Genomic DNA, 20,071 nt, shown 5'->3' on the forward strand with positions numbered 1-20,071 from the left:
AAAAAAAAAAAAAAAAAAAAACCAGAAAAACTATATAGAGATTTGACTGGGTGCAGTGGCTCAAGCCTATCATCCCAGCACTTTGAGAGGCTGAGGTGAGTGGGTCGCTTGAGCTCAGGAGTTCCAGAGCAGCCTGGACAAATAACTAAACCCTGTCTCTACAAAAATACAAAAATGAGCCAGGCATGGTGGCGAGTGCCTGTGGTCCCAGCTACTCCAGAGGCTGAGGTGGCAGGATTGCTGGAGCCCAGAAGGTCGAGGCTGCAGTGAGCCATGATTGTATCACTGTACTTTAGCCTGGGCAACAGAGTGAGACACTGTCTTAAAAAATAATATGTGTATATATGGAAAAAGAGAGAGAGATTCAAAACTTACTAGAAAGCTATAGCACTCAGAACAGTGTTATTCTGGCATAAAGATAGACGTATAGGCCAGTGGACTAGAACAGAGAGCACAGAAATAAACCTTTGTGTTACATGATCAGTTGATTTTTGACAAGAGTGCCAAGACCATTCAACGGGGGAAAGGACATCTTTCCAACAAATAGTGCTGTGAAAATGGGATATCCACATACAGAAGAGTGATACTGGACCCTTACCTCACACCATATGCAGAAGTTAGCCTAAGACAGGTCCAGGACCCAAAGATAACACCTAAACTGTAAAATTCTTAGAAGAAAACATAAGACAAAGGCTCCATAACACTGGACTTGGCAGTGATTTCTTAGACGTGACACCAAAAGTGCAGGCAACAAAAAAAAAAGGAGACACACTAGGTTTGATGAGACTTGGTATCTTTTGATGCACCAAGCTTTCTATCTCCTTGTTTTCCTGTTTCCCTGCTTCTTACTGCTGCACTTTGCCTGTTGTAAAGAAAAGACACTGTCAACAGAATAAAAAGACACCTATGGAGTAGGAGAAAATATCTGTAAATCCTATGTCTGATGAGAAATTACTACTAAAAATATACCAAAAAATCCTGCAACTCAAGAACAAAAACAACTTGATTAAAAAATCGGCAAAGGAGGCCGGGTCTAGTGGCTTGCGCCTGTAATCCCAGCACTTTGGGAGGCCGAGGCAGGCGGATCACCTGAGGTCAGGAGTTCCAGACCAGCCGGGCCAATACAGTGAAACCCCGTCTCTACTACAAATACAAAAGTTAGCCAGGCGTAGTGGTGCATGCCTGTTATCCCAGCTACTTGGGAGGCTGAGGCAGGAGAATCGCTTGAACCCGGGCGGTAGTGGTTGCAGTGAGCCGAGATCAGACCACTGCACTCCAGCCTGGGTGACAGAGTGAGACTGTCTCAAAAAAAGATGCACAAATGGCCAGTAAGCACATAAAAAGATGTTCAGCGCCACTAATCATAAGGTAAAATGTAAATCAAAACCACAGTGAGATACCACCGTACACCTATTGAGGATAGCTACTATCAAAACAGAAAATAACACGTATGAGTGAGGATGGGGAGAAATGGGAACCCTTGTGCACTGCTGATAGGAATGTGGAATGGTGCGGCCGCTGCGAAAAACTCAAAAAATTAAGTATGGAACTACCATGTGATCCAGCAATTCCACTACTGGGCATGTGCCCCAGAAGCACTGAAAGCAGGGTCTTGAAGAGATGTTTGTACACCCACGTTGACAGCAGCATCAACCGCAGCAGCCAAAAGGGGGAGCCACCCAAGGGCCGGTTGTCGGGCGAATGGATCAGAAGTGTCGTGTGCAAAACGCAGTGACGTGTGACTCAGCCTGAGAAGCGGCGAAGCTGGGGCCCGCGCTGCAGCGTGGATGAGCCTCGGGGACACTGTGCCGAATGAAATAAGTCAGCCACAAAAGGACAAACGTTGTACGATCCCACTTACACGAGGTCCCTAGAGTCGTCACACTGATGGACACAGAAAGAGTAGAAGGGGCTGGAGGCTGGGGCTGGAGAAAGGGAATGGAGAGTTAGGGCTTAATGGGAACAGAGCTTCAGTTTGACAAGATGGAAAGAGTTGTGGAGGTGGATAGTGGTGATGGTGGCACAACATTCTGAATGTATTTGATGCCACTGAACTGTGCACTTAAGGATGATCAAGATGGTAAATTTTGTGGTGTGTGTATTTTACTAGTTAAAAAAAACAAAAAATAGAAAAAGTAAACTTAGGTCATAAAGCAGTTTGAGTGTCCACACTTGGTAGAAGCTGCAGGTCCCTGCTGGGCTCATTGTCCACACTTGGGTAGAAGCTGCAGAAGTTGCAGTGCTTCCCTTGCGTTTTTTTGCCGGTGACCACAGTCCATGCCCAGAGTGGAGGCTCTGCCTTTTGCTTTGTGAGCTTCGAGTGTTTGTGCCTTCTGCATAGGTGGGTGGGAACAGTGCCAAATACTGAGCCTGAATGGGCCTGGGGTCTCTATGTGGACTTGTTGGGCAGGGAGGATGGAGGACGGTGGCTCTGATGGCAGGGAACAGTTCAATGGGTGCTGCTGTCCAGGCATGAGGCCTGGGCATAGAGCTGGGCCCTGCTCTGTGTGACCTGAGGGCAGGAACCCTTCTGAGTGACAGAGTTGTGGTGGTGACCACGCAGGCTGCTGTGTTTCCCGTGCACTTGCTTTTTCCCCACATCTCCACCGTCCCATCCGCCTTGTCTGCCCTCTGGAGCCTGTCGCCTTTCTTCCTTATCCACACCTCTTCTACCCAGCAGCCCAGCCTTTCTGCAGACAGCTGGGCAGTGCCCACCCCCACCCCACACCCACTTCCACTCCTGGCACTGTTTTTCCCGGAACTGTCTGTTCCACACTGTCCTATGCCTGGGCTCCCAGAGCGTCCTGTGAGATGCCAGTGAGTGTGAGTCTTTACTCGGAGTCCTGAAGGGCCCCCCTCCCCCTTTCTTGATGTTCTCCACCGGGATTCTTCTCTGCCAGATCCCATCTGCAGGGAACTGGCCCCACTCCTTTGAGGTCTGGAGTGCAAATCCTCCTTCCTTACTGCTAGCCATCCGGTAGTTTTCTTTCTCTTGGCCCCTGATCACGCTGAATCCCAGCCGTCTGGCTCAGGGCCAGACCCTCTCCCTGGACACAACTGGAGGCCCCCGTGCAGCACTGAAGCGGCCCCTCTTCACACTTCAGCCACGTGCTCAGACACTTTCAGGTCCTTCATAGGTTCTACGTTTCTGAAAGTCATCCATAGACGTTTCTCTACTATTTAATGTGTAGCAAATTTTATACTTAACGTCTGTTTCACACATACAAGCTGTCACCCAGTAAGAAGAGGCCCTTAGACACCATTCTTCACTTGTTTGCAGCAGGCAGACTTCCTGACATGATTTATTTTATTTTATTTTATTTATTTTTTTGAGATGGAGTCTCTCTCTGTGGCCCAGGCTGGAGTGCAGTGGTGCGATCTTGGCTCACTGCCACCTCCGCCTCCCAGGTTTAAGCAATTCTCCTGCCTCAGCCTCCTCAGTACCTGGGATTACGGGCACCCGCCACCACCATGCCTGGCTAATTTTGTATTTTTAGTAGAGACGGAGTTTCACCATGTTGGCCAGGCTGGTATTGAGCTTCTGACCTCAAGTGATCACCCACCTCGGCCTCCCAAAGTGCTGGGATGACAGGTGTGAGCCATTGCATCTGGCCCCAACATGATTCTTGGTTTTTTTAGACGGAGTCTTGCTCTTCTTGCTCTGTCACCCAGGCTGGAGTGCAGTGGCGTGATCTTGGCTCACTGCAAGCTCCGCCTTCCGGGTTCACGCCATTCTCCTTCCTCAGCCTCCCGAGTAACTGGGACTACAGGTGCCCACCACCACGCCCGGGTAATTTTTTGTACCTTTAGTAGAGACGGGGTTTCACCGTGTTAGCCAGGATGGTCTCGACCTCCTGACCTCGTGATTCACTCGCCTCAGCCTCCCAAAGTTCTGGGATTACAGGTATGAGCCACTGCACCTGGCTGACATGATTCTTAAGCACATGAAATGCAGGGTTACCTCCTTTGTCCTCTCTCAGCAGTTCAGTACAGGAGTCAGCAAACTGTTTCCAGGGGACAGGTAGCAAATGTCAGTGCTTTTGTGGGCCACACTGTTCCTGTCCCAGCTGGTCATGGTGGTGTCACATTGAAGCAGATGCAGACAGTATGTAGACAGTGGGCATAGGTGTGCACCAATAAAGCTTTATTTATAAGCAGGTGTTGTGTCCAATTTGTGTTATTAATAACCATGGGTTACTGAGATGAAATAAGGAAAAGAATCTAGTGAGAAAGTACATGTAGTCACCCTTGGGTATAGGAAGAGATTGGCTCCGGGACCCCGTCCCCGTACCAAAATCCAAGCATGCTGCAATCCTGCAGTGAGCCCTGCAGAACCTGTGTAATATGAAACGTTGACCCTCTGTGTTCCGGGATTTTGCATCTTGCAAACATTGTATTTTCAACCTGTTTGGATCTGCTTGTAAGTGGACCTATGTGATTAAAATCCATGTTCAAAAGTCAGCTGTATATATATTTAAAGCTGAGAGACTTAAAAATTATCTGATTAAATCCATGCCTCCTTCATCCCCCCACAAACTATCTATTCAAAATACGAAGATGATTATGATGGTGAGTCTAGGATTCCCAGGGCTGCCAAGGGATTTCTGTGGTTTGAGCACAGCCGTGCTGGCCCATCAGCCTGTTCCAGTGTGGACAGAGCCAAGTGTCTGCATGCTGGCTGTGTGCTCAGAGCCTGACCCCCACGAACATACTGCAGATGCCTGGGGTGAGCATTTCCCAGTGTCCATGGCCCCAGGCACCTCCTTACTCCAGAGCAGATCTCCCAGGCCCCGTGGCATCTGTGGGTGGTGCTGTCACAGGACCCACCCGCTTTGGATGGCTCTCACTCTTTCACATTCCTCCAAAATTTTGTGTGTGTGTGTGTGTGTGTGTGTGTGTGTTGTGTGTAAGAAAAGGGGGTCTCACTGTGTTTCCCAGGTTGGGCTTGAACTCCTGGGATCAAGCTGTCCCTCCCTCCCACTCAAGCCTCCACAGTAGCTCCGTCTTCAGGTGTGAGCTGCTGTGCCCAGCTTTAAACAGAATGACTTTTCCCCAGCCCTTTAGGAGAGTTTCTTTCATGTGAAAGCAGCAGCGTGTAGATCTATTTTTTCTTTAAATCCTGGAACTTAAAAAAAGTCATAGAGTCTGATTATATAAAACCAATGGAACCTAGAACTGCTTTGTTCAGAATGAGGTTGGGAGCCCCCAGACGCCTTCCTTGCTGCCACTCTTGTTTGGAAACCACTGCTCCAGCCCCCGGACATTTGCTCGCCCCTCTCACCCTCTTGTCTTTTAATAGAGAGCTGGACAGTAGCTCCAGGGACTGCCTTTCCCCTCAGTCACTGGACTGCAGCGCGAGGAGGATGGTGTTGGGGTGTTGGGCTGCAGAGTCACAGGGGTGGACCTGGTGCGGAGCTTGTGTCCTAGGAAGAGTGGCCTGGCCTGGCCCCTGTGCTGGGGAGGGAGGCCGGGCTCTGCCTGCTCCGCACCGCGTCCTTCTGCTGCCCATGCTGTTCACGTTGGTGTTTTGCGAAGTGAGAGGACTTCTCAAGGGTAGTCACTCCATGTTCAAAGCCAAGGGGACTGGGAGGAGGAGTCGCTTCAGAGCCCTGCTACTGACGGTTTGTGGCTTTCCTGCCTCCAAGGTGGGGTGGTCAAGTTTGCTCCGTGTTTTATTGTGAGGGGAACAGATGAACAGATGATCTGGGACGTGTTTCTGATTCTCTGTGAATTGATCGCGAGTGAAGGATGCCTGTCACTGTGCTGATGGCCGGCGGGCAGTGTGCCTGTTGTGATGGGGTTTGCTGGTGATTTTGGTGATCAAGTTTTGTAAACTGTCTCCTACCTTTGAAAAACATTTGAATGGTGTTTCTTTTCCTTTCTTGTCCCCTTTTGACTTTTTTTTTTTTTAGCTTGCTTGCCTTTTGTTTTAGCAGCTGCAGTATCTCGGAAGAAAAAACGAAGAATGGGAACCTATAGCCTGGTTCCTAAGAAAAAGACCAAAGTATTAAAACAGAGGACAGTGATTGAGATGTTTAAGAGCATAACTCATTCCACTGTGGGTTCCAAGGTAAGAGACACATTTGAGTGAGTGCCACGTGTGTGTGGAAATGCGTTTCTGTGTTCGGGGCCTGGTTATCAGTCATTAGGTGACCTCAGTCCCCGGGAAGGGGCCAGTGCCATGAAGCTCCTCTGCCATAGGGGCAGAGTGTTCGTGTCCAAGATTGTTGTGGGAGACTCCACCCTGTCCTCCCTGCCCTCCTCACCACAGCCCGCCAGTCTGCCGGGCTCTTCTCCAGGTGGCAGGGGCACCTCCTGATGCGTCCGCGCCTCCCCACAGGCCCTTGCACCTCCCAGTCACCCAAGACCCCTCAGTGAAAGCGAGTTTGTTCATGATGCGCACTGCTCCTGCCTTGGGGTGTACACCTGCCCGTGTTCTAGGGGGAGAAGGACCTGGGCGCCAGCAGCCTGCACGTGAATGGGGAGAGCTTGGAGATGGACTCAGACGAGGACGACTCAGAGGAGCTCGAGGAGGACGACGGCCACGGCGCAGAGCAGGCGGCTGCGTTCCCCACGGAGGACAGCAGGACTTCCAAGGAGAGCATGTCGGAGGCTGACCGCGCCCAGAAGGTAGGTGTTGCTGTCTCGGGAGACAGCATGAGGGAGGATTATCACAAAGTTGACCGTGGTTCTGAGAATTAGTGGTCTGGTCACTTCTAGACCCTAATAAAATCCCCTATTTGCAATTGGCTTAGATTTTTGTATTTTATTTTTCTTGATTTATTAGATTATTTTCATTCAAGAAGTGTTTGTGTATATCATTCATTGAAGTAAACCTCTTTTTTTTTTTCCTGTGTTTTCTTTCTTTCTTTTTTTTTGAGATAGGGTCTTGCTTTCACCCAGGCTGCAGTGCAGTGGCATGATCATAGCTCACAGCGCTCAACCTGCTGGGCTCAAGTGATCCTCCCAACCCAGCCTCCCGAGCAGCCAGGACGACAGGCTCACGCCACCATGCCTGGCTAATTTTTAAATTTTTTTGTGGAGAGAGGGACTCGCTTTGCTGCCCAGGCTGGTCTTGAACTCCTTTGCTCAAGTGATCCTCGCGCCTCAGTCTCCCAGTGTTGGGAATACAGCCATGAGCCACCGCGCCCGGCCTCTTGAACTTGTTCTGGGCTCTAGATCGACAGGAATGATAATGCTGACGGTTTGAAGCGCTGAGTGGCGGCTTGCTGTGTGCTCGTTTGTGGTTGACTCTGCGTGGCCTGCCACCTGGCACTGTGGACGCCACACATGGGCCCGGCGTGCCCTCTTCACAGACAGCCTCATCCCGTGTCCACCCAAGGACAAGCACCAGCACGGGCCGAGCCCCCAACCTCGTCGCAGCCGTGCTCTTGCCCCTGGCCAGGCATGGGCACCTGGGCCATTGTCTCAGGGAAACCGAGGAAGGTCTTAGACATAGTTTCGGAGTTAAATTCATGCTTTTTCAGTTCTGAGGGGGTCAGTTAGGAGTGACGCATTTCATAAGAGTGAAGAGTGGAAAATTGAGAGTCAAGCTGACGTACGTATCAGTGGTTTTATTGTTCAGGTGTGTCCAGCCATCTTCATTTAGACGCAATCTTGTATCTAATAAATTATGATAAAACTAATAGTAGGAATAGCAATCCAGGTGAATTCATCCAAATACTGACTTATTTGAACATGCATAATTTTAGTGGTTAGCTTTATCCACTTTCAGTCAGCTTCGTGTGCTATGAGTGTACCCTTGAATGTATACAAAGCATTTTCTGTCATTTGTCAGAGTTTTGGGGATGTGCTTTCTTCCTTTTGCTTCTGTTTCAAAGTCTGTTGTACATTTTTACCAGGTTTTAGGGCAAATCTTTAAATGTTGCTCCCAGCTCTTAGCTTGATTATTTAAAAATTAGTGGGAAATGTTACCATTAGATATTTAAAGAGGATTTAAACATTTTTTATTTTAAGATAATTATTAGTTTTTTCTCATTTTATATGAGGAAGCATAAGGAAGAAGATAAACAGCATCATCACTCCATGGTCCTGGTGGCTCTGGCACGCTTTGAAACAGTCACTACAGTAACTTCCTTAGACGTGCCCAGCACAGCCTCGCCCTCCCCAGAGGACGGGCAGCCCTGGCTGCACCGGGGGGAGCAGCGGCGACTCCCATTAAGCTCCTGCCCCAGCAGCTGCCGCGGGCTCTGCACACACGTGTCTGTCGCTCCAGTGCACTGTCTGTTCAGCTGTGTTACGCTCTTTTCTGTCAAGTTACAAGCGGTGCTTCAGGGGCGTTCAGTGTCGCAGTTTTGCTGAGTGTGCTCCTGGCTGGTAAGTGCTGTCTGCATTTACAGTGTAGCACTTCACTGTAACCAGGCCAGCTCTGAGTGTACCTTCCCGCCTGCGGAGACCTGAGCGGGCTGGTTTCCTCACCCTCCCCAGCAGGGCTGCCTGCTTGGAGTCCAGCAGCTCTTCACTGCTGAGTCAGGCCTGGGGCTGAGCAGCCACCGTGTTTGTTCCTCTGTACGCTGCTTGCTCAGTAGCCCCTGCTCATTCTTCTCCTGGATGGTGCATCTTTTGAATGTAGTCTGATGATCTTTTTGTCAAGGAAGAGTTGATCTGTTGGCTCCAGTATGAGCTGCGGCTTTTTCCCCAGGTGGATTTTGGGTTTTTTGTTTTATTTTTTGTTTTTTGGGGACAGGTCTCACTCTGTTGCCCAGGTTGGAGCGCAGTGGCGTGATCACAGCACAGTGCACCTTGAACTCCTGGGCTGAGGGGATCTTCCTGCCTCAGCTTCCTGAGTAGCTGGGGCTACAGGCACCTGCTACCATGTCCAGCTGATGTTTTTTATTTTTTGTAGAGACAGGATCCCACTGTGTTGCCCAGGCTGGTTGAACTCCTGGGCCTAAGTGAACCTTCCACCTCACCTTGCAAAAGTGTTGGGATTACAGGCGTGAGCCACCACACCCAGCTGATTTTATCTTTTGACCTTGTCTGTAGTGTCAGAACTCCCAGGTACTAGCCAATTGCTTTATGATTTCTGGGTTCTGGGTTCTAATTATGATAAACCTTTCTCATTGGTGATTTTGAATAAATTGATGTATGCTATCCTCAAATACTTCTTTTATTTCATTCTTGTATATAAATAGTTGATTCATATAGAATTAAAATATCAGGTAGAACTGCTCAGAATGGGTGAAGTTTATGACATATTAATTATATCTCAATAAATCTTTTAAAAGAAAATGTGAGGTAAGGGTCCCAGGGCTTCCCTCAAAATGCTTAGGTTTCAGCTTCACTTACTGACCGACATGTCTTCCCTTCTCATTTACAACACCATGTTTATCATGTACCACATGGCATATTAATTTGAGTCTATTTCTAGATTCTCTCTTTCTATTGAGGTTCTCATCTTCTAGAGGAACTGGACACTGAATAACTAGGTATTTGTCATAAAGTAAAACATTAAATGACTGTCAAGGCAAGAAAAGAATCAAGAAACAAAAGCAGAGCCAAGAAGAAAATGTGGTCAGTGTAAAACAGAACAAGATGGCAGGAGCAGCCTTAACTAGATGGGCACTGGCAATCGACGTGATCGTTTTGTTACATAAGTGGCTCCAGAGAACAGAGAAGGACAGGAAAAGTACGCTAGCCCATTCTGAGGTAAAATACAGGCTCAACTCACCTCAATCCTAAATACAGAAGTCCCAAATAAATTTTTTTTTTTGAGACGGAGTCAGGCGCTGTCACCCAGGCTGGAGTGCAATGGTGCAATCTCGGCTCACTGCAACCTCTGCCTCCCAGGTTCAAGCAATTCTCCTGCCTCAGCCTCCCAAGTAGCTGGGATTACAGGTGTGAGCCACCACACCCAGGCTAATTTTTGTATTTTTAGTAGAGACGGGGTTTCACCATGTTGGCCAGGCTGGTCTTGAACTCCTGACCTCAAGCGATCTACCTGCCTCGGCCTCCCAAAGTGCTGGGATTACAGGCGTGAGCCACCACACCCGGCCTCCTAAATAAAATACTGATCAAATGCAATGACGTATTAAAATAATGATCGTAGGGAAGTGGGGCTTGCCCCATGATGAGAGTGACTCATTATAGAAACAGATGATTTAAAGACCAGGATTTACCAGGTTAACAGAGTAAATGAAAAAACTACAGACTGTATATGTGTTTAAAAGGCATTTTATAAAGTTCAGGCAGCTTTCTGTTTTCTGAATTTGGGGGACTACATTCTAATTGCATGTACGACAGTGGTACAGTTCAGTAATGATGGAAGACTGATGCACCTGTGTGGCCACCACCCAGATCAAAGCTTTGAATTTTGGCAGCGCTGCGGAAGCCCACTGACCTCCCATCCCCAAAAGTAACCCCTCTCCTGAGTGCTCACCCTACAGGATTGTCGTGTTTGGTTTCGTTCCTTATGTAATATGCATTCTTTCTTTTTTTTCTTTGAGTGTGGCTTACTTTACTTCACATTGTGTTTGTGGGATTTATTTACATTATTAGTTAATTTTCATTGTTATGGAATAGTAGTTTTCAGAGTGGTCTGGGTGGGGACATTCTGAGACCTGTTCAGAGAGTCTGCAGATCAAAACTGTTGTCATACTAATGCTAGGTGTTGGGTGCCTTTTTCACTCTCATTCATGGAATTACATGTGATGGCAGCTTTGCTGCGGTGGCTGACACTGTCCTTGTAGTTTGAACATGTCTCATCTTAAATTTCTACTGCAGTACATGTTAATAGATACTTGCATTAACAAACGCTCTTTATGGTTCTTGGTGCTATTTCAGAGTGTGCGGGGCCTGAGGCCAGGGGGTTGACCATACTGGTTCCTCTGTATGGCTGCTCTGTGTCTGTGTCCGTCCCACTGTGGATGGCCCGTGGGTGGTTCCAGTGGGGCCGTTCCAGAGAAGGTTGCCACCATCACCCTCATACAGGTGTTGCGCCAGGTACCCACTGGGAATGGAACCGCCATGCCTTGTGCTGGCCTCCATGGACCCTGCCGTGCGGCTCCCCATGGTGGCCGCTGAGGTTGCCGCCTTCCCCACCACCTCGGAGTGTCCCCTCTGCTGTGCCGGCCACATTCGGTGCTGCCACTCCAGCGAGCAGATAGTGGCATTACGTTTTCACTTTAAATTGCATTTTCATGATTTATAAGACGGTTGAATACTTTTTCACATACTCATTTTGCCACTTGGGTGCCTTTTGTGAAGTGCCTGTTCACATCCCAACCATTTACTGGGCCATTTGTCCTTTTCGAAACGTGTTTTGTAGGGGTTCTTTGGCCTGGAAACAAGCCCTTGTTGTGTAGTCGCCATGGTACCTTCTTCTGCGTGTAACCTGCCTTTCGACTGAAACAGCTGGTGTCCCGGTGTAGCCATTCTGCTCGGAAGCCGCTTGCAGGGACCTGTTGCCTGACAGCTGGGTGCGGCAGCCACTCTGGGTGCTAGTGAAGGGAGAGCTGGACCCTCTCCCCTCTTAGTTTGAACCCATAAGTGAGCCTCATGTCCAGAGTTGTGTCCTGCTGGGCGGGGGACAGGCAGCTTTTGGTCTGTCCCCAGCAGCCTGGCCTGCACCTGGCTTGCTCTCTTCCTGTTTCACTTGGGTGTCAGCCTTCTCAGTTCACCTGCTTCAGAGTCCAAGTTCTCTGTTTACTTTCTTTATTTTTTTTGAGAAGGGGTCTTGCTCTGTTGTGCAGGCTGGGGTGAGTGCAGTGGCAAATCATAGTTTATTGTAGTCTTCACCTCCTGGGCTCAAATGATCCTCCCACCTCAGCCTCCAAGGTTGCTGGGACCACAGGCGTGCGCCACCATGCCCAGCTAATATTTTTTTAAATTAATTTTTTTGTTGAGACGAGGTCCTCTCAATCGACAGCCTCTCGCTCTGTTGCCCAGGTTAATCTTGAACTTCTGGGCTCACGTGATAACCTGCCGTGGCTTCCCAAAGTGCCGGATTCTCCGTGCGAGCCGTGGCGTCCAGCCGCTTTTAAATTCTGATGTCAGCCGTTACCCCTTCCCTTGCTCATCTCCTTGGGTTTTCAGCTTCCGCCTGATTCCTTACAGCTGTCGTGTGCACAGCGATCAAGCAGCCTCTTATAAAGAAGCTCTTGTTCCTTCCTTAAAAGTCGCTTTGCCAGAGTTTTGGAAGGAAGTGGAGTTAACTGTGTTGTTAGTCCGCTTTTAATTGGTGGTTTCGTTGCCCTGTCTTATTTTTAAAATAAGAAAACTATCCAACGAAATGAAAACTCCTGTGAAAGCTGAGTGACGGCGTCGGAATGCTTACAAAAGGGTTCGAACATTTCAATGGTCAGTCATGAAACCAGGGAGGAGGGGCTGTTGCTTTCACCTGTGACACGAATACAGCAGCATTGACCGTTCCTGCTGATTCTGTAAGAGAAGAACCAGAAAGAAACATTAATATTGTAAAAGACAGGAGAGAAGAGTTTGCTGGGAATATACTCATCCATCTGAAACATCCAGCAAAATCAGCTCAAAAACTATTACAGCTACTAAGCTGATCTTACATGTGATCAAGACATAAAAACCAGTTATTTTCTTGTATAGCTACAGTAAGCAATTAGAAAATGTGGTGTCAGCATTATCAGTAAAATCAGTAATTGTCTAGGGATATTTTAAAAGATTTTCTATGTAGAAAATTTCAAGCTCCGCAAACACACGGAGGACGGTGAAGAGCCTCCGGCATTCGGCCTCGTGCTCCACACGTGGGCTGTCTTGGAGTGGGTATTTCAGTAGGATCTTTAAAAGATAAGGACTCTTTGAAAGACAAACCACAATATCAGACCTAAAAAGTTAGTTATAATTTCTTAATATCACCAGAGTACCCAGAAATAAACTTAACAGAAAAACCGAGCGCTCCTTGTTAATGTGGAGGAAAACTAGGAAACTGATGAAAGAGGTTAAAAATTAAGTTCCTGGAGAGACTCGTCGTTTGTTTGTCTGAGTGAGAAGATCCACTGTTTTATTTTCTCCATGTTTGCCTCTAAATTCAGAACAGCTCCCATCGAGACCCTAGCCGGACTTTTGTGTAAACTGCTGGTTCTGAAGTGAGGGTGGAGGCGGAGACCCTCTAGAGTAGTGGGGGGACTGTGCACGGTGGGGGACACCCGAGCACAGGACGTGGCTGCCGGAGGGAACGCTTACTGAGGAGCGCTGAGGCGGTTAGTGAGGGGGACGGGGAGCCTGTGATATGTGTATAAAGGTCGATGGTAAGACTGGGGTTTTAAGTCAGTGGACAAGGGGTCATGAACTTTTTAATAACTATGATTGGGCCGTTGACTAATATTTGGGAGCAGGCAGCCCTCACTTGTGTCAGGGTAGGTAACAAATATGGGCTCCGTTCTGGAGTCAGACCGTGGTGCCAGCTGCACGGCTCAGAACGTAGTAAAAACCACTGAACCGTACACTTCGCAGGGTCCGTCTTAGAGTAGGTGAAATATATCTTACTGTGGCTATTATTTTAAAACACAAATTCCAGAAGACTTAAAGTGTCAACACAAGATACTGAACTATTGGTAAAAACATTGGGAACTGTTTTTTCCAATCTCAAATGAGGAAGTTCTTCTAGTGTAAGACACAAACCCAGAAGCCATGAAGGAAAAGATGGGCACCTTTGACTTGTTCAGATAAAATTCAAAAGTGTTACGGAATAAGAGGTATCAGAAATGGAACTTTAAAAACTTGATAGGAAAAACAGGGATCTCGCTGTGTTGCCCGGGCTGATCTTGAACTTCTGGCCTCAAGCAATCCACTCACCTCAGCCTCCCAGAGTGTTGGGGTTACAAGCATGAGCCGTCAAGCCCGTAGAACACACCCTTGATGTGAAGTCACATGGGTGCCTGTCCGCTGGGAAATGCAGAGAATAGCGGAATAGCACAGCCAGAGCAGCCCGCGCCGCCTCAGGGAGCGCCAGGCACAGGGCGGACAGAGACTCACGGATGTTTCAGTGTCTTTTGCACTGAACGTCTATTTGTGTACTGTCTGTGCTTATAGAAAAGATAAATACCGCAGAAAAAATAGGGTGTGTCTGTTCTGGTGTGGAAAGAATTCCAGAACACATTTTTAATTAGAAGAAAACAATATTCACAGAACTGTCGAGTGTCCTTCCATCTGAGCAGACTAGAAATGCACTGTCGTCTGTGGGCCCGCGTCTGCCTGGACATTCACTGGAAGGAGGCGTGGGCAGCTTAGCTGTGGTGGCTCTGAGGATGGGACTGGGATCATGGGTGTGTGGGGGTAGGTCTCACACTGTGTCTTGTTTTGTGGCTTCTGAACATCGTTTTATGATTGTTCTGTGTGTTTTGTGACCTGTTTATTGAATTCTTCCATTCGTAAGATACATGGAGCACTTGAGCCCTCACTAATACAGCACCCAGCGGGTGAGCCTTGCCTGCGTCCGCACCAGGGCAGCCACTCTCTGGTCCCGATGTGGAGACAGGACCGGGGAGCAGAGTGGAAGCTCAGAGTGTGCCTCTGGGCCTGCCTGGACCAGCACTTGGTCATCCCACACACCAGCCAGGGCTGGAGCAGGCTGGCGGTGCCCCCACCCTGCGAGCGTCTCCGGTGTGTACGGCCAGGGCACGTTTCGAGGTTTGTTTTGGATCCGTCATCTGCCACTAAAGGATGTAATTGGTTTCTGTTTTCTGTTTGGGTTCCCGCTTCGACTGTGTGGCTGATCAGATGGACGGGGAGTCTGAGGAGGAGCAGGAGTCCGTGGACACCGGGGAGGAGGAGGAAGGCGGTGACGAGTCTGACCTGGTAATCCCCAGCGCCTCCTTCTGCGTCTGTGCTGAAGTAGAGGAGATGCAAAGACACCAGCGTCCTTCAGTCCTTTACCCAGCCCTTGTTGCCTGAGCACTCACACATGTGCTTGGAGCTGGTCATGACGATGGCCACAGATGGGTCCTGTCCCTGGCAAAGCCTCATGAGAAAGACACCGTGCAGAGCTGCAGCACAGGACTGGGCCTGGCACGGGGCTGCGCCGGCTGCGTGCGGGGTCGGGGAGAGCTGAGGGGCCTTTGGAGGCTCTCAGAGGGAGAGGGTGTGGTGGGAGTCAGCAGCAAGGACAGCTGTTGGGGATTCCGCTGCACTGGCTGATGTGCGAGAAGGAAGGGCTGGATTTGAGGTGTTTCCAGGTAGAATGGACAGAACTTTCTGGTGGTGAGGACAGGAGGGAAGAGGGGTTCTGCTCCGTCCCTACTAAAGCCTGTTATTCGTGGAGGAGGGTTCAGGTCGGAGTTGTGCACCCTGCTCTGCAGGAATTGGGGGTTGGAAATGGGGAAGAGCAGCGAGTCCCCAGGATGGAGCCTCAGGGAGCTCCCAGCCTGTGAGGGCTCCACAGGGGAGGAGAAGTTGGCTCCTGCATCTGAGGAGGGGCTCTCTGTGCCATGGGGAGAAAACTCAGCAAGTTTGGGTCACATGAATGGGGAAATGCTCTGAAACAGGAGAAGTGGCCCATGATGTGGGCTCATCACACCAGCGAGTGGGAGGAGGACACGGGGGCCGTGGTGTGTGGTGATGAAGGGGTCTGTTTTTGGGTGGCAGAGGGGCAACTAGATTTCTAGCAGCAGCAACTTTGGGTGTGGCGCTTGCACAACTTCTTCCCAAAAGTTTTGCTGTGCGGGGAGCACCGGGGAGCTGGGGCTGTGTGTGCTGTAGACAGGTCCGTCCTCACGTGGGACCCGACTCAGGACAGAATGCTGCCCAGCAACAGGCCTTGTGCAGGGGCACGTTCAGTTGGTCAGCGAGGCCCATGTGCTGCCACTGTGCCTACCTTAAATGTCCCTCTGCCCACTGTGGCCTTCACGTGGCCTCCTGTGGAGGGGCGGGGGCGCCTGCTGTGCACCCGTGTGGCCTGTGCCACAGATGCCCTTGCTGCATCCGGATTTTAGAAGCAGATGCTTAAAACACATCTTGAAATATTACAAGTTAATTACAGCCTCTGTCCTTGTTCTCTGTGTAGGTGATTGATGTGGGTATAGATTCTGAAGCGAACTGAGCCTTGATTGTTCTTTTCCTGTGAGTGAGATGAATGGACCCTGATGAGCAGCCATGGATCCTTTTCCTGAGCTTATTTATTTAGTTCCTGAGTAGAACTTTCCAATTTACTTATTCTTTTCTTTTGTGCCAAACTCAAATAAGACTTATAAATTTCACTTTTTATTTTTGTTTTTGTTTTGCCTCTAAAGGGACTGAGCTTAGAGAGATAGTTAGGAAAAAGCACAGCGTGCCTTTCAGCGTGTGACCCAGGAAAATGTCTACAAGTTAAGTTCACTATTTAATTGAAGATCAAGACATAGCCAGTGTTCTGTTTTGCAAGAAAACACTTGTAGTGCTCTTGCCTTCCGTAGCTGCCTGTGCTCAGTGGTTTATATGCCTGCCCCTTTGGTTCTCCAGAGTTCGGAGTCCAGCCTCAAGAAGAAATTTCTCAAGAGGAAAGGAAAGACCGACAGCCCCTGGATCAAGCCAGCCAGGAAAAGGAGGCGGAGAAGTAGAAAGAAGCCCAGCGGTGCCCTCGGTAAATGCCGTAGGGGGGTGGGCCATCTCGGGGACTGCCTGGGCGGGGGATGAGGCCAGGAGGCCCACCTGGGGTTGGGGTGCATAGGATTTCATTAGAAGAGAAGGCTTCACTGTTTTTTAAAAAAATGTTCGCAATGACTTTGTTAGAGAAGCTCAAGTGAAACTCTAAAGTTTCAAGAGAAACTTTAAAACTCAAGAGAAACTCTAAAGTAGTTTCCTTCTGGCCAGTGTAGTGGATGTTGACTTCACTGGTTTTTTTTTTTTTTTTTTTTTTTGAGATGGAGTCTCGCTCTGTTGCCCAGGCTGGAGTGCAGTGGCCTGATTTCGGCTTACTGCAAGCTCCGCCTCCCATGTTCACACCATTCTCCTGCCTCAGCCTCCCAAGTAGCTGGGACTACAGGTGCCCGCCACCATGCCTGGCTAACTTTTTGTATTTTTGGTAGAGGCGGGGGTTCACCGTGTTAGCCAGGATGGTCTTGATCTCCTGACCTCGTGATCCGCCCGCCTCGGCCTCCCAAAGTGCTGGAATTACAGGCGTGAGCCACCGCGCCCGACCCACTGTTGTTTTTAATTTTTTTTTTTTTTTTTGAGACAGGATCTGGTTTTGTTACCCAGGCTGGAGTGCAGTGGCTCAATCTCAGCTCACTGTAGCTTCCATCTTCTGGGCTCAGGCGATCCTCCTACCTCATCTCCCCAGGAAGCCGAGACTATAGGCATGTGCCTTCATGCCTAGTTTATTTTTTTGTGTTTTTTTGGTAGAGATGGGGTTTTGCTCTGTTGGCCAGGCTGGTCTCGAACTCCTGAGCTCAAGTGATCTGCCCGTTTTGGCCTCCCAAAGTGCTGGGATTACAGGCGTGAGCCACCGCGCCCGACCCCGACTTCACTGTTGAATGTTGAACGGAGGTGAATCCTTTGCTGCCTGTGTGGGTGACTGGAGCCTGTGGCCTTCACGGTTAGCTCCCACGCTGTGTGCAGGAAGCGGCCCCTCAGTGAGGCACCTGCGCCTCCGCCAGTCTCCTGTTCCAGAGGGACTTTGTGAATCGCAGCGTGAATGTGGGAAGGAAATCCCCTCAAATCCAGAGGGATGCAGGAGGCTTAGGGTGCCAAGGGCTGTTTTTGGTTTCAGCTTAACCGAGGTGCACCTGGAATACAATAAAATGCACAGAAGTAAATTACACAATTTGGCAAGTTTTAATGCGTTTATGACCTTGAATCTGTCACCACAGTTAGACGATCAGTGCCATGAGCACCTCTGTCACCCCAGATCCCTCCTGCCCCTTGATAACCTGGCCCCTTCCCTGCCCCCAGGCAGCCCCTGGTCTGCTCTGCTTCTGCTTATTGGTTAGTGTTTTGTAGAATTTTATGTAGATGGTCTGTGCAGTTGTTTTTCATCTGGCTTCTCTGAGTATAATTGTTTTGAGTTGCCGGGCTGTCGAATGGCCAGGAGTTTGTTCCTGTCCATTGCTGAGAAGTGTCCCATTGTGTGGCTGCCCCACAGTCTATCTGTCCATTCATCTGTCCATGGGCTTTGGGCTCTTTCCAGCCTTGAGCTGCTAGAAATTGAGCAGCCGTGAACATTTGTGTGCAAGTCTTTTTTGAACAGGTGCTTTCCTAGATCTTGGTTAGATACCTGGGAGTGGAATGGCTGAGTAGAGTGGCATGTGTTCAGCTCTTCAGGAAGCTGCCAGGCTGTTTTCCAAGCACTAGTCCTGTTTTTGGTCCCCACAACACACAAGCATTCCAGTTCCCCTCTGTCTGCACCAGCGCTTGTTAGGGTTAGTCTTTTTAATTTCAGTGGATCTATAGGTGTGCATTGGTGTTTTACTGTAGTTTCAATGCTGTTACCTAGTGAGTAATGAGATTGTACATTTTAGCCTTCATTTATTTTTTTTGAAACGTGTCTGTTCACATCTTTTGCTCACTTTTAAAATCTGGTGGTTTTTCTTCTCATTGGGTTAAAAGAGCTTTTTAAATATTCTGGATACAAGTCTTCTATCAGGCGGATGCTTTGCGTGTATTTGTACCTAGTCCATGGCCTGCCTTTTTGTTTTCTTAATGCTATATTTAGAAGAGCAAAAGTTGTTAAGATTTTCTTGAAGTCCAAGAAATCATTTTACGTTGATCATTATGAATCATTTTACGTTGTGATTCATACTTTTGTGCTCTAAGAAATCTTTGACAGACCCAGGTCACAGAGGTTTTGTCCCATGTTTCTTCTTGGCATCTAACAAGTTTATTTTGCACTAATGTTTGAGTGAGCTGTGGTGCAGGCCCCTTCTTGGCAGTGGATGTGCGGTTGCCATAGGCACTGCTGCTCAAGTTGACTTTTCTCCCGCTGTTGACATTCAGTGTGTGGGCTGTTCCTGGACATTCCAGTCTGTTTCATTTATTTATTTGTTGATCCTTATACCAGTGTCACCGAGTGGCAGCACTTTGTTGTTCTTCACAGTGATTTTGGCTAATCTGGATTCCCCAGCGTAGAATAGGTCTGTTAACTGGATGTTGGGGAGGCAGTCGTCCCCTGAAACGGAGAAGGTTGTGGGAGGCCTGGGGCGTGAGGCAGTCACCATGGAGGCTCCTGGCGTTTAAGGGTGGAGGACGTGTGAGCCCCCCGGGAGCTTCATGTGGTCCTTCAGTTACGTTTCTCTTCACCTCAGTTTATTGATTCAGATCATAACACCAGATGTGGCTTTTACTGTTGGCCAACAAAAGCATTTTAGAGCCAAGGCTGAAAGTTGTTTTTGGGTTAGAGATTTCATCTTTGTCATCTTGGCTGTAATGTGCAAAGTGTGTGCTTTTAAATATTCACAGAGGAATTTGAATTTTATTTCTTTATGAATTTTTTAAAAATCTTCTTTTCGTTTAAAACTATACAAAGTGTCCTCCTGTTCTTCAAGTTGATGGTGGTGATTTCTCAAAGGTGGTTGACTTTTCCTGTCTGTCTAAGATCTAGGTGGAGCATGTGGCTTGAATGAAAAGACTGGTTACCGGCTGGGCGTGGTGGCTCAAGCCTGTAATCCCAGCACTTTGGGAGGCCGAGATGGGCGGATCACAAGGTCAGGAGATTGAGATCATCCTGGCTAACACGCTGAAACCCTGTCTCTACTAAAAATTACAAAAAACTAGCCGGGCGAGGTGGCGGGCGCCTGTAGTCTCAGCTACTCGGGAGGCTGAGGCAGGAGAATGGCGGGAACCCGGGAGGCGGAGCTTGCAGTGAGCTGAGATCCGGCCACTGCACTCCAGCCTGGGCGACAGAGCGAGACTCTGTCTCAAAAAAGAAAAGACTGGTTACCACACCTCTCTGTACTAGTGTTCATTTATTTCCAGTCAATGAAATAAGATTGGTGACTAGTCCCTAGAAGCTTGGCCGTGAAATGTGACCATCTGCCCTTGGCCGGAGTTGGATATTACCTGGTATAGGTACACACTTTCACAGGCCTCCTCAGTGAAATGCCCTTGTGATTGCAAACACCCAATTTTGTGTATCTTTCTCCGGCCCTCCTGGGAAGTGTGGACAGGCTGG

At 48.8% G+C, this 20,071-nt stretch overlaps 1 protein-coding gene across 1 annotated transcript in view; it reads left to right on the forward strand.

Annotated features, from left to right (window-relative positions):
- EHMT1 (euchromatic histone-lysine N-methyltransferase 1) overlaps window positions 1–20,071 on the forward strand; it is a 184,275-nt gene that overhangs the window by 76,825 nt on the left and 87,379 nt on the right. The window contains exons 5-8 of the mRNA XM_011985185.1: window positions 5,913–6,070; window positions 6,442–6,630; window positions 14,710–14,787; window positions 16,426–16,546. Coding sequence (XP_011840575.1) covers window positions 5,913–6,070; window positions 6,442–6,630; window positions 14,710–14,787; window positions 16,426–16,546 — 546 coding nt within the window. The remainder of the gene's footprint in view (window positions 1–5,912; window positions 6,071–6,441; window positions 6,631–14,709; window positions 14,788–16,425; window positions 16,547–20,071) is intronic.

The sequence above is a fragment of the Mandrillus leucophaeus genome, unplaced genomic scaffold (genome assembly GCF_000951045.1).
Source record: "Mandrillus leucophaeus isolate KB7577 unplaced genomic scaffold, Mleu.le_1.0 Scaffold28, whole genome shotgun sequence".
NCBI classification, from domain to species: Eukaryota; Metazoa; Chordata; class Mammalia; order Primates; family Cercopithecidae; genus Mandrillus; species Mandrillus leucophaeus.